Source organism: Dipodomys ordii, unplaced genomic scaffold (genome assembly GCF_000151885.1).
Source record: "Dipodomys ordii isolate 6190 unplaced genomic scaffold, Dord_2.0 Scaffold104, whole genome shotgun sequence".
Taxonomy (NCBI): Eukaryota; Metazoa; Chordata; class Mammalia; order Rodentia; family Heteromyidae; genus Dipodomys; species Dipodomys ordii.
In genome coordinates this window covers 1,366,783-1,379,739 of record NW_012267320.1, presented here as the reverse complement: position 1 = coordinate 1,379,739, position 12,957 = coordinate 1,366,783, and the positions used below count along the sequence as shown (strand labels likewise).

The following is a 12,957-nucleotide window of genomic DNA, read 5'->3' as shown; positions in this document are numbered from 1 at the left end:
GTGGGGCCTGAACTCTGGGCCTGGGCGCTGTCCCTCAGCTCTTCAGCTCAAGGCTAGCGCTCTACCACTTGAGCCACAGCACCACTTCCGGCTTTTTTCTGTTTGCTTATGTGGTGCTGAAGAATCGAACCCAGGGCCTCAGGCATGCAAGGCAAGCGCTCTACCACTGAGCCACCTTCCCAGCCCAGCCCCCATTATTTATATTTTAAAACATCCAAATATATTTCAGTTGTCTTAAGTTATTTGGATAACTTACCACTTGATTTTATTATAGTTCATCTCTTTGTTTACTATTTGATTGAAATGAATATGTTCAGTAAGGGTGACAGAAATGCAAAGCCACAGAAACTGATGAAACTGAGTAGGGCCATGATCATAGACATTCCCGCAAGGTGAATCTTCCACCTGTGCATGTAGCTTAGCAGATAATGATACTATCTTCTCATTATTTAGTAACTATTATGTAACTTCCCTGTCAAACCCAAGTTCTCAGTTTCCCTGAGGATAGTCAGACTGGCCCTCCTGTTAATCATCTCTGCAGAGATAGTGTATATATCTTCCCTGTGGCAGTTACCAGCCTTTGCTCCCTACTTAGGCAGAAAGGATTTGGAAAGGGTTAATTCTGCAGTCACTAAATGTAGTTTAGTTTCATGGTGTTTTTTTTTTGTTTTTTTTTTTTTGTCATGGGGCCTGAACACTGGGCCTGGGCACTCTTCCTGAGCTCTTCAGCTCAAGGTGAGCACTCTGCCACTTCCAGCTTTTTCTGCTTATGTGATGCTGAGGAATGGAACCCAGGGCCTCATGCACACAAGGCAAGCACTCCACCACTGAGCCACATTCCCAGCCCTAGTTTTATGTTTTTTTACCTTAGGGGTTCCTGAAAATTGTCTGAAAAGTAAGATTAAATATGATACTCTGTTGCTTATTAAAATTTGTTCTGAACTAACTACTCTTCTTTAGAATGTGGACTCAAAATTTCTCAAAATCACTTATTCTCCAGATAATGCTTACGATCCTGATGTGAATGCTAAACAGATATGGATTGACAAAACTGTGATAAATAACCGTATATGCTTGACATTCACTGATAACGGGAATGGTATGACACCAGATAAGTTGCATAAAATGCTGAGGTATGTAAAACTGCACCACACTCGGGAGAGGCTGGGCAGGTTGTTAGGCAGTCCCACTATTCTCCTCACCCTTCCCTATGTCTTACATTCTACCATTCCATCATTTCCAGTTGTCACATACTATCGATAGCCATTTACTCATGAGTGGATATTCGTGTTAAAACAGGATGTCAGTGTAAGTCAAATGTGCCTAGAATAGAACCAATACAGTACAGGTATACAGGGTAGAGGTAGAGGGGGAATTTAGGCACAGAGTCCTTCTGCTGTCACTAAAGTATTCCTTACGCTGTCAGAAAGTTACATTGACCCATCACTGATCACAGTGCATAGGCCACTGAGAACAAGAGGGTTATTCTTATCTAGAGGAAGAGATTCAGAGATCTCCTAGGAACCCAGATGATAACTCATACCTTTATCTGTGTGTGCCAGGCAATGCGCTCCTATGTAATTACCCGAAATCCTGTGTCTGGGTGATGCAGAATTGATTTCCTATAATTCAGAAATGGGGAAGAGGGGCTGGGAAGGTGGCTCAGTGGTAGAGTGCTTGCCTTGCATGCATGAGGCCCTGGGTTCGATTCCTCAGCATCATGTAAGCAGAAAAAACCGGAAGTGGGGCTGAGGCTCAATTGGTAGAACGTTGGTCTACAGCTGAAGAGCTGGGAGACAGCGCCCAGGCCCAGAATTCAGGTTCTACAACCAACAAAAAAAACCCAAAAATCCAGAAATGGGGAAGACATCAAGGTAGTAATATGCAGTAATTATACAGTCAGCAAAAGTGAAGTTATCATTTGAACTCAGGCTTTGTACTTGGTAATGACACTTAATTAAAAAATTTAAAATTGAGTATGATAAATGTTAATTTTTTTTTCGTATCTTTCTTTTTAGCTTTGGCTTCAGTGACAAAGTTACCATGAATGGTCATGTCCCAGTTGGATTGTATGGGAATGGCTTCAAGTCGGGTTCTATGCGTTTGGGTAAAGATGCAATCGTTTTTACCAAAAATGGAGAAAGTATGAGCGTGGGCTTCTTATCTCAGACCTACCTGGAAGTCATAAAAGCAGAACATGTTGTTGTTCCAATTGTGGCATTCAACAAGCACCATATCCTTTTTTGATTTTGAAATAAAAGGTGTAGAAAAAAAATGTATATATATTCTGAACACCCCATCTTTTTGCCTTCCTTCAAGTTTTTATATTTTATAGTAATGGTGGTGATTTTTTGTTGTTGTTGTTGTTGGTGGTGGTGGTGGTTGTGGGGCTTGAACGCTTGGCCTGGGCGCTGTCCCTCTTCGACTCAAGGCCAGCACTCTACCACTTGAGCTATAGCGCCACTCTCTGGTTTTCTGGTGGTTTATTAGAGATAAGAGTCTCATGGACTTTCCTGCCCCGGCTGGCTTTCAACTGCAGTCCTCAGATCTCAGCCTCCTTAGTAGCTAGGATTACAGCCACCGGCACCTGGCAGTAGTGATTTTTTGTGACAGTTTCTTCCAGTAGACCAAACTGGTCTCAGACTAGTAGTAGTCTTCCTGCCTCTTCCTCCCAAATTTTGGAATTAGAAGTAGGTGCCACTACACCCAACCAAATTCTTGAGGTTTTAACCAGATACATTCTAATTTTTGTCTGTGTCCACTGCCCTTACCCTACACCTGAAGCTGAAGATTTGACCTTTTCTCTGTTCAGGGCTGGGGATGTCATCTCAGTGATGGCAGGTGCTTACCTATGGTGTGTAAGACGCTGAGTTCCATTCCCAATATTGCAAAACAGTTTATTTCATAGCTCTTGTCTGTTGCTTTGAACATAGGTTCTTGCTATGCTCCCACAGTGTCCTCAAACTAACCATCCTCCTGCTTCAGCCTCCTATGAGTAGCTGGGGTTACAGGTGTGAACTAGCACATCTGGCTCATACCACCACACTAGCTCATAGCTCTTCTCGTTTCAGGCTAATTGTGGACTAATACAGTTTCTGTTCTGGCTTGGACGTTTTCCTTAATGACAATGAAATGTAGGATAACTTAAAGTGCCTTCTGTAAAATTTCATGAAGTGTACTAGAGAGCAATAAAATAGAAATAATAATGAAGTCGCTTCCCCTGCCCCCTTTTCTGTTTTAAGGTCAAGTTAGGATCTTACTGTGTTATCTATCTGGCCTTAAACTTAAAATCTTTCTACCTCACTCAGTCTCCTTGGTATCTGAGATTTGAGATGGGCAACTGTACCTGGCTACTTACTGTCCTTGGTGTTCTTTTGGAAACACACTGCCATTTAATTTAGGAAATAATTCTTCTGATGTTTATTAAAGTTGTTTCTGTACTATAATTGTGCAAAGTATGTTGGTTATCATTCTTTAACTAAGGACATACAGCAGATGATTAATTTAGCAGAATCAAAAGCAAGCCTTGCTGCAATTCTGGAACATTCTCTGTTTTCTACAGAGCAGAAATTACTGGCAGAACTTGATGCTATTATGGGTAAGAAGGGGACAAGGATCATCATTTGGAATCTTAGAAGGTAAATGTAGACCTCAGCTAGTTGTTGACCGTTTGCAGGACTGGTTTCACCATGTTGACCCCTTGTCACATAGGAAAAGTGCAGAGAGGTGCCTGTTTGGGGCGCGTTCAGTAATTGTCTTTTCCAAGGGCATTTTATTGCTGCTGCTTTGATTTCAATTTGAGGTATTTCATATTGCTGTTTAAAAAGTTCCTGTTTCTGCCATTTTTGTCTCCAAAATAGCATTCTGTTCACTCTATTCTAAAACAAAACAAAAAAAAGTGAAAAATCTCAAGCCCCAACGAGTGCAGATTGTGAGTTAAGATGGAGATCTTTATCCATTTTGTTTGTACTGAAAGCTAAGCATGAGCGCCTGGTCAGAAAAGAAACACAGATGAGAACTTTGTCTTCCTAAAATGTGTAGTCCTTCATCATGTGAGGAACAAAGCCCTTGCAAATAAGAACTTTAACATTTAGGATTAATGTGTAATAGTGAGAGGTTAAGATACTGAACCATTGAAATAAAGCATAAATTATGGTAAGCCTAAAGAACTTTAAAACTTGGATTTTTTTCTGTCCTCTTCAATTAACTTTTTTCTTTAATTTTCTCTTTTCTTTTACTCCAACCATCCTCCTGGAAACTTTTTTTTCTTAATTAAGCTCTTCTTTTTAATTAAAAAATTTAAAATTAAACTCTTTTTCCCCCCCTTAATTTTCTTTTTTTCTTTTCTTTTTTTTTTTGTTGGTTGTGGGCCTGAACTCTGGGCCTGAGTGCCATCCCTTAGCTCTTTAGCTCAAGACAAGCGCACTCTACCACTTGAGTCATAGTGCCACTTCTGGCTTTTTCTGCTTATGTGGTGCTGAGGAATTGAACCCGGGGCCTCACGTATGCGGGGCCAGCACTCTACCACTGAGCCACCTTCCCAGCCCTATTAATTAATTTTCTTAACCTCTATTTTGAGATGCAGACTTATGTGTAATTCTAAGAAATAATACAGAAATGTCATGTGCCCTTTCCCAGGGATAACCCGCTGTAGATCTATAATCACAATAGTCTGTTGACAGTGACAGGATATTGTCATAGATGAAGTCAAAACAAGAAATATTCCTCACCACAGACATCTTTCTTGTTCATGGACTCACCGGCTTCCTTCTTCCTCTCCCCGCTTAGTCTCTGGCTGCCTCTTAACTGTTCTCTTTTCTGTACTTTTGTCACTTTAATGTTGTCTAAGTAGAACTTTTTTTTTTTTTTTTTTTTTTACTTCTCCGGAGGTATGTATATCCAGTTCCTTATGTGTATCAGTTTACTTTTCCTGCTAGTAGCATATGGAATGGACAGACTCAGTTGGGTTTAGCCACTCACCTGGTGAAAGTATGTCTGGGTTCACACTTGAGTGCTACTACAAGCAGTGCTACAAACAGTCTTGTACTGTGGTTGTGGGAATACAGTTTTCATTTTCTAAAGATAAAATGCCCAACGGTGTAAATGCTATGTCATATGATCTTTCTGATTCCTTTTCTTTCTCTTTGCTTACTTTGCACCTTGCACCCCCCAGGAAGTCTGCTGTTTTTAGGTCTTTTTATGTTTGTTTGTTTGTTTTTTGTGGGTCATGGGGCTTGAACTCAGGGCCTGGATTCTGTCCCTGAGCTCTTTTGCTCAGGTAGGCTAGAGCTCTACCATTTTGAGCCACAGCTCTACTTCTGGTTTTCTGGTGTTTAATTGGTTATAAGAGACTCACCAACTTTTCTGCTTATGCTCACTTTGAACCTTGATCCTCAGATCTCAGCCTTCTTAGTAGCTAGGATTACAGGTGTGAGCCATCAGCACTCAGCTTTTTAGGTTAATTTTCGCTTATTTGGTTTCTCCCCTCCTAAAGACTTGGTATTTGATCCTTTATTCTGATGCAAAGTTAAATTTTGTTTCTCTTTAAAAATTATTTTTACAGCTACAAAAATGCAACAGAATTTGACTTTGAAAAGGATAAATATGATATCAGAATCCCTGAGGATTTAGATGAGATAGCAGGAAAAAAAGGATACAAGAAGCAAGAGAGGATGGACCAAATTGCCCCTGAGAGTGACTATTCCTTGAGGGTATGTATCTGTCTTCATGGAAGAGAGAGTCATAGGTCATGGAAATACTAGCATCCTGTGACAGACAGCCAGTGATGTGGCAATGAAAATATCTGACTGGGCACCCACGGTTCACACTTCTAATCCTAGCTACTCAGGAAGCTGAGATTGGGATCATGATTCAAAGCCAGCCCGGCAGGAAAGTGTGTGAGACTCTTACTTCTAATAATCCACCAGAAAGCTGGAAGTGGTACTGTGGCTTAAGTGGTAGAGCGCTCATCTTGAGCTGAAGAGCTGAGGGACAGCCCCCAAGCCCAGAGTTCAAGCCCCATGACTGACAAAAAAAAAAAAAGGAAGAAAATATCTCAGACAAGAATCAAATTAATGTGAGGTCAAACTGGGCAGAAAAGTCCTTGAAACTCATATTAACCATGAAAAAGCCAGATTTGGAGGTTTAGGTTTTTTGTTTTGTTTTGTTTTTGCCAGTCCTGAGGGCACCTGGAGCACTGTCCTTGAGCTGCTTTTTTGCTCAAGACTAGTACTCTACCAATTGAACCACAGTGCCACCTCCTGCTTTTTCTGTGATTAATTAGAGATAAGGGTCTCGGGGCCTTTCCTGCCCAGGCTGGCTTCAGTTGGGATCCTCAGATCTCAACCTCCTAGGATTGCAGGAAGGAACCACTGGTACTTGGCACATATAATGTTTTAAAATATCATTAATTTTATAACTGACAAAACACCACTTCTTTGGAAATCTGGTTGGAGGAGGGAATGCTGACATTTTAGTTTTGTTGAATCTCATCTTTGAGTTACATAGTGCGTGCTCTTCACAGTTTTCACTCTATGGAGGGAGACACCAAAGAGCATCTTGTGTTATTATGTTTTAGATCATGGAGTTTGGTCAAGTTTCTTAATTATCTGAATATTTTAATGTGTTTGGCCACAACTTCCTTTTTTTTTTCCCCCCCTGTTGGTCGTGGGGCCTAAACTCTGGGCCTGGGCACTGTCCCTCAGCTCTTCAGCTCAAGTCAAGCGCTCTACCACTTGAGCCACAGTGCCACTTCCGGCTTTTTCTGCTTTATGTGGTGCTGAGGAATTGAACCCAAGGCCTCATGCATGCAAGGCAAGCGCTCTACCACTGAGCCACCTTCTCAACCTGCACAACTGCCTTTTTTTGGTGGGGGGGGGGGGGGCGCGGGGCCGGTTGTGGGGCCTGAACTCTGGGCCTGGGCACTGCCCCTCAGCTCTTCAGCTCAAGTCAAGCGCTCTACCACTTGAGCCACAGTGCCACTTCCGGCTTTTTCTGCTTTATGTGGTGCTGAGGAATTGAACCCAAGGCCTCATGCATGCAAGGCAAGTGCTCTACCACTAAGCCACCTTCTCAACCTGCACAACTCCCTTTTTTTGGTGAGGTGGGGGGGTCCGGTCGTGGGGTCTGAACTCTGGGCCTGGGTGCTGTCCCTCAGCTCTTCAGCTCAAGGGTAGCACTCTACCACTTGAGCCACAGTACCACTTCTGGCTTTTTTTCTTTTCTTTTTTTTTTTTCTTTTTTGGGTCCAGTTGTGGGGCCTGAACTCAGGGCCTGGGCGCTGTCCCTCAGCTCTTCAGCTCAAGGCTAGCGCTCTACCACTTGAGCCACAGCACCACTTCTGGCTTTTTCTTTTTGCTTATGTGGTGCTGAGGAATCGAACCCAGGGCCTCAGGCATGCAAGGCAAGCGCTCTACCACCCTGCTTTTTTTCTTTTTGCTTATGTGGTGCTGAGGAATCGAACCCAGGGCCTCATGCATGCAAGGCAAGTGCTCTACCACTGAGCCACCTTCCCAGTCCACTACTCCCTTTTTAAAAAGCATTGTGCTTCCTACTTTGCTTAAATATTAGTGCATTATTTAGATTTTTTTCATCGTCAATCTTATATAATCTTGTTTATATTAGCTCTTGCTAATTATTTTTACCTAAATAAAATGATTATAGTTAATAATATCAATCGGTCAATATTCAATTGCCATGTAAAAAGTTGTCCTTTGTACTTAAAAATACAAATCATACACCAAAAAAATTTTGTTCACTTGATAACGTCAGTATCTTGATAGCTATTTCAGTAGACTGTTACTAAAGACCATTTTTACTAACCACGTTATTAACGCTAATACTTTCTTCCTCTCAGAACTGGCATTTGAACTCAAGGTCTTGAACTTGGTAGGCAAGCACTCTGCTACATGACCCACTTCTTTGGCTCCTTGTGCTTTAGTTAGTTTTCAGATAGTTTTGCATTTATACCAAGGCTGAGCAATAATATTTACGCTTCCTACATAGTTGGTATGGCAAGCACACACCCAGCTTTTTATTGGTTAAGATGAAGTCTGATAGGTAGACTTCGGTTGAGCTCACTTATAACTAGGATGCTCTTAATCTCATATAGTTAAGATTATAGGTGTGAGCTATTGTGTCTGGCTACATTTATTTTTTAATGAAAATTAGTCACAGTAGCATGAAGTACAGCTTTATATGCATTCTGTATTTTATTTTTTGGTGATGAGGATTGAGCCTTGAGTTCACATGCTGAATACACTTTTTTTTTTCTTTTTGGGTTGTGGGGTTTGAACTCTGGGCCTGGGCACTGTCCCTTAGCTCTTCAGTTGAAAGCTAGCGTTCTGTCACTTGAGCCGTAGCGCTGCTTCCAGCTTTTTGGTAGTTAATTGGAAATAAGAGTCTCACAGACTTTCCTGCTTGGGCTGGCTTTGAACAGTGACCCAGCAGATCTCAGCCAACCTGAGTAGATAGGTTTATAGGCATGAGCTACTGATGCCTGCTTAGTACACATTTTAACACTGAGCTAGTTTGTTATTTTATTGAAGAGTTAATGTGTCTGTTACTAACCCAGTCTAATAGCATTTTTGCCATCAAATCTGAGTATAATCAAATCTATAGATCTTTTTTGTTGTTGTTGTTGGTTGTGGGGCTTGAACTCTGGGCCTGGGGCCTGTCCCTGAGCTCTAAGCTAGCACTCTACTACTTGAGCCACAGTGCCACTTTCAGTTTTCTGGTGGTTAATTGGGGATAAGAATCTCATGGACTTTCCTGCCCAGGCTGGCTTTTAACCTCGATCCTCAGATCTCAGCCTTCTGAGTTAGCTAGGATTACAGGCGTGAGCCACCAGCTCCCAGCTAGATCATTAGATCATTATTTTGAAAGGACAAATATTGCTGTTTCTTTGCAGGCTTACTGCAGTATATTATATCTAAAGCCAAGAATGCAGATCATCTTACGTGGACAGAAAGTGAAGACACAGCTAGTTTCCAAGAGTCTTGCCTACATCGAACGTGATGTTTATCGACCTAAATTTTTAGTATCCTTCATTTTGTGCTGCTAAGATGTCAGTAAATCCTAACCTTCCTCCCTTTACCCTTTCGTCCTACTAGGGATTCTGACCTTTTCTATGAGCATTGGGGCTTTCTCATAGTGAACTAGCAATGATGATTGGAAGGGAATGGGAGGTTGTGTTCAGAATTTTCCTTAACTTTTTAAGACTAGAACAGTTCGAATTACTTTTGGATTCAACTGCAGAAACAAAGACCACTATGGGATAATGATGTATCACCGAAATAGACTCATCAAAGCATATGAAAAAGTTGGATGTCAGTTGCGGGTAAGCCTTATATTTGAAAAGAAAATGTTTTGCTTTTTAAACAAATTAGAATAATGTTATTCGGTCATTGTTTTGCCTGTGACTTTTATATGTTGATCTTTTTAAACATCAGTATGGCATTTAAACTTTTTTTTCTGAGTTATTTGTGGCTCCTCTAAGAAATCATATCCTAATATAGTGATGTCTTTTCCCTTTGTATAAAATTGATGATGATATTTGTTTGAATGGCTATATATTGAATATGGGAATATACAGGAAAATATTTTATACAGACTGTCTTTGTTGAAGGGTACTTTGAGCATCACGAGTTATCCTGAAAATGCTAATTTTGTTTTGTTATTTCAGGCAAACAACATGGGTGTTGGAGTAGTTGGAATTATAGAGTGCAATTTCCTCAAGCCAACTCACAATAAGCAAGATTTTGACTATACTAATGAGTACAGGTATGTTAACTATTAATGTCTGAGTGTTTTTTTTTTTTTTTTTGGTGCTGATACTGGGGCTTGAACTTAGGGCCTGAGCACTGTTCCTGAGATTTTTGTGCTCAAGGCTAGTGCTCTACCAGTTGAACCATAGTTCTTCTAGCTTTTTTGGTGCTTAATCAGAGATAAGAATCTCACAGACTTTTCTGCCTGGGCTGGCTTTGAACCATAATCCTCAGATCTCAGCCTCCAGAGCAGCTAAGATTATAGATATGAGCCACCATGCCTAGCTGTGACTGAGATTTTTTGTTAGTAGTGGGGCTTGAACTCCAGTCTTGGGTTGGGGCCCTGAGCTCTTTTGCTCAAGGCTAGTGTTCTACCACTTAGAGCCACAGTACCAGTTCTGGTTTTCTGGTAGTCAGTTGGTGACAAGATCCTCACAGACTTTCTTATCTAGTCTGGCTTTGAACAATGATCCTCAGATCTCAGCCTCCTGAGTAGCAAAGGATTATAGAGCCCAGCATCCAGCTGTGACTGGATTCTTAAGAAATGGGGTACCTGGTATTCAGAATTGTGCTTCATCAATAAACAACAAAATTCTACTTGGGATGGAATGGAATGTATTATATTTCCTAAGATGGAAGAAGGTAAATGTGTTTTATATATAAGCCCCTTAACCACTTTCCTATCATATACTCATAATTTTGTAAAGTGAAATATAAGATGCCCTCAGATGGCAAGATAGCTTAGAAGTTACAGGATTTATGGAAATATTTCCATAGTAAACTTGCAGTCAGTCAGTAAGAAGGCCAGCCCAATGCCTGAACTGTAGAAGATGCTTCTGGAAGTTGTGGGCTGCTGGTGGTAGAGGACATAGCAGGAGCTCTAGATGGATAACAGTCCCGAACCTGGACAGGATTAAGTGGATGATTGGCATTCTCAAAAAGCCTTTGATAAGATCAATAATAGTCTATAAACATATGGAAAAACTAGTGAATATCTGGGCACAGAAAAAGCTGGAACTGCCACTGTGTGGCTCAAATGTGGAGCGCTAGCCTTGAACATATAGAGGGATATGACCCAGGCCCTGAGTTCAAGGACTGGCAAAAAACAAAAACACCACAAAAACCTTGGGAAGAAACAAAAGAAAATAAAAATGCTCAGAAATGGAAAATGAAGGCATTCCAGTTCCTGTGAACAAAAACGTTAACAGGATAGCATGAGATTTTCATACTTTTTGAGATAGTATGGCCACATTCCTTTAAAGAATTTCCCACCTTCTAAATCCAAACATTTAAACAAGTGGCTCAAGCTTCACACATACTCCTTAATGTTCTGCAAACAGGAGGATCACAAGTTCAATGGCAGCCCAAGGTACATAGCAAGACTACCCAGGGAAGAGTCTTGGGTCCTACCACAGAGTAGGGCAGCCCTCCTACAGGCCACCACCCAGGGAATGATCTGGCTTGTTTCAAATAAACTAATCTCCATCTAATAAATAGCCAGAAGGGAGGAGAGGAAGGTGGGGAGGCACAATACAAAACAGCCTGTTCCTGACCCCAAGATAGACAACTGGTTTCCGGGTTCTGCTGCTTACTCTCCTGAGTGGCTTTTACTTTCTCTTTACTAGACTTTTCATTACAACTGTGAAAAAGAAAGAAAAAGAGGGGGAGGGGCCTGTGTCAAGACCTTGTCTCAGCTTACCCTCCTTCAAAAACAAAAACAACCAGAAAACTAATACATTAACATTAGTTCATTTTATCAATTGCTATAATGGCAAATGCCATCCACCAACGTATGAAAAAGATAATGAAGCCAAGGGAGCTAAATTCCAAATTGGTGTGGGTGATTAGGTAGCCTGACTTTGAAAAGCTATTCTCTACTGAGCCATGCCTCCAGCTGCAAATTAATTTTTTTTTTTTGTCAGTCATGGGCCTTGAACTCTGGGTCTGGCGCTGTGCCTCAGCTCTTCAGCTCAAGGCTAGTGCTCTACCACTTGAGCTACGGTGCCACTTCCAGTTTTCTGGTGGTTTATTAGAGATAAGAGTTTCACGGAGTTTCCTGCTGGAGCTGGCTTTGAACTGCGATCCTCAGATCTCAGCCTCCTGAGCAGCTAGGATTACAGGCGTGAGCCACCGGTGCCTGGCTTCCAAATTAATTTTAAAAAGAGAAAACTCAATGGACACTGGTGATTTACATCTGTTGTTAACCTAGCTAATCATGGTTCAAAGCCAGCCTGGGCAAGAAAGTCTGTGAGACTCTTATCTCTAGTTAATCACCAAAAAAGTCAGAAGCAGAGCTGTGGCTTCAGTGGTAGAATGCTAGCCCTGAGTTCAAGCTCCAGGACGAACTCCAAAGAAAAAGAAAAGAAAACTCCTAGATGCATTCTACTCAGACCGACATGTTGAGTTGAAACCTTGTACAACTATTTAAATAAAAAAAATACATAAAAAATTTTCAATAGAAAAACTAAACTCATGAGCTTTTTCTTAAAACCAGAATAACACTTGGTAAGTTTTTTCTTTGTGCCGTTTCTGGGGCTTGGACTCAGGGCCTTGCCCTCTCACTTTACTTTACTTTTTTTTGGGGGGGGGTCAGTCATGGGGCTTGAACTCTGGGTCTGGGCACTGTCCTTCAGCTCAAGGCATGCACTCTACCACTTGAGCCACAGCACCACTTCCGGATTTTCTGGTGGTTAATTGGAGATCAGAGTCTCACAGGCTTGCCTGCCCAGGCTGGCTTTGAACTGTGATCCTCAGATCTCAGCTTCCTGAGTTAGCTAGGGTTACAGGCATGAGCCACTGGCACCAGGCTCACTTGTCTTTTCCAGTCAGGCTGGCACTCTACCACTTGAGTCACACCTCCACTTCTGGCTTCTTAGTGGTTAACTAGTGATAAGAGTGTTTCGGGATGTTTGCCCAGGTTAGCTTGACACCTGGTTTTGAACTGCTATTCTCAGAACTCACCCTCCTGAATATCTAGGGTGTAGGCATGAGCTTCCAGCTTTAGAAGTCTTAATTGTAGGACATAAGTGGTTTCGAACTATATGTACTAGAAACAATGCCTTTCAAAAACAAAAGCTGAGTTCTGATTTTAATTGAACCTGTAAGTTTATTGGTTAGACTTCAAATGTAAGGAGACTTTGGTTCTCCAGTGTACTTTCTCAACAGAAATCCAGCATATTGCTGTTGTTAGGTC

General features: G+C 41.5%; 1 protein-coding gene across 1 annotated transcript in view; it reads left to right on the top strand.

Annotated features, from left to right (window-relative positions):
- Morc3 (MORC family CW-type zinc finger 3) overlaps positions 1-12,957 on the top strand; it is a 44,267-nt gene that overhangs the window by 15,088 nt on the left and 16,222 nt on the right. Inside the window, exons 3-9 of the mRNA XM_013027418.1 lie at positions 1,001-1,133; positions 2,019-2,233; positions 3,491-3,638; positions 5,564-5,711; positions 8,909-9,037; positions 9,218-9,337; positions 9,683-9,780. Coding sequence (XP_012882872.1) covers positions 1,001-1,133; positions 2,019-2,233; positions 3,491-3,638; positions 5,564-5,711; positions 8,909-9,037; positions 9,218-9,337; positions 9,683-9,780 — 991 coding nt within the window. The remainder of the gene's footprint in view (positions 1-1,000; positions 1,134-2,018; positions 2,234-3,490; positions 3,639-5,563; positions 5,712-8,908; positions 9,038-9,217; positions 9,338-9,682; positions 9,781-12,957) is intronic.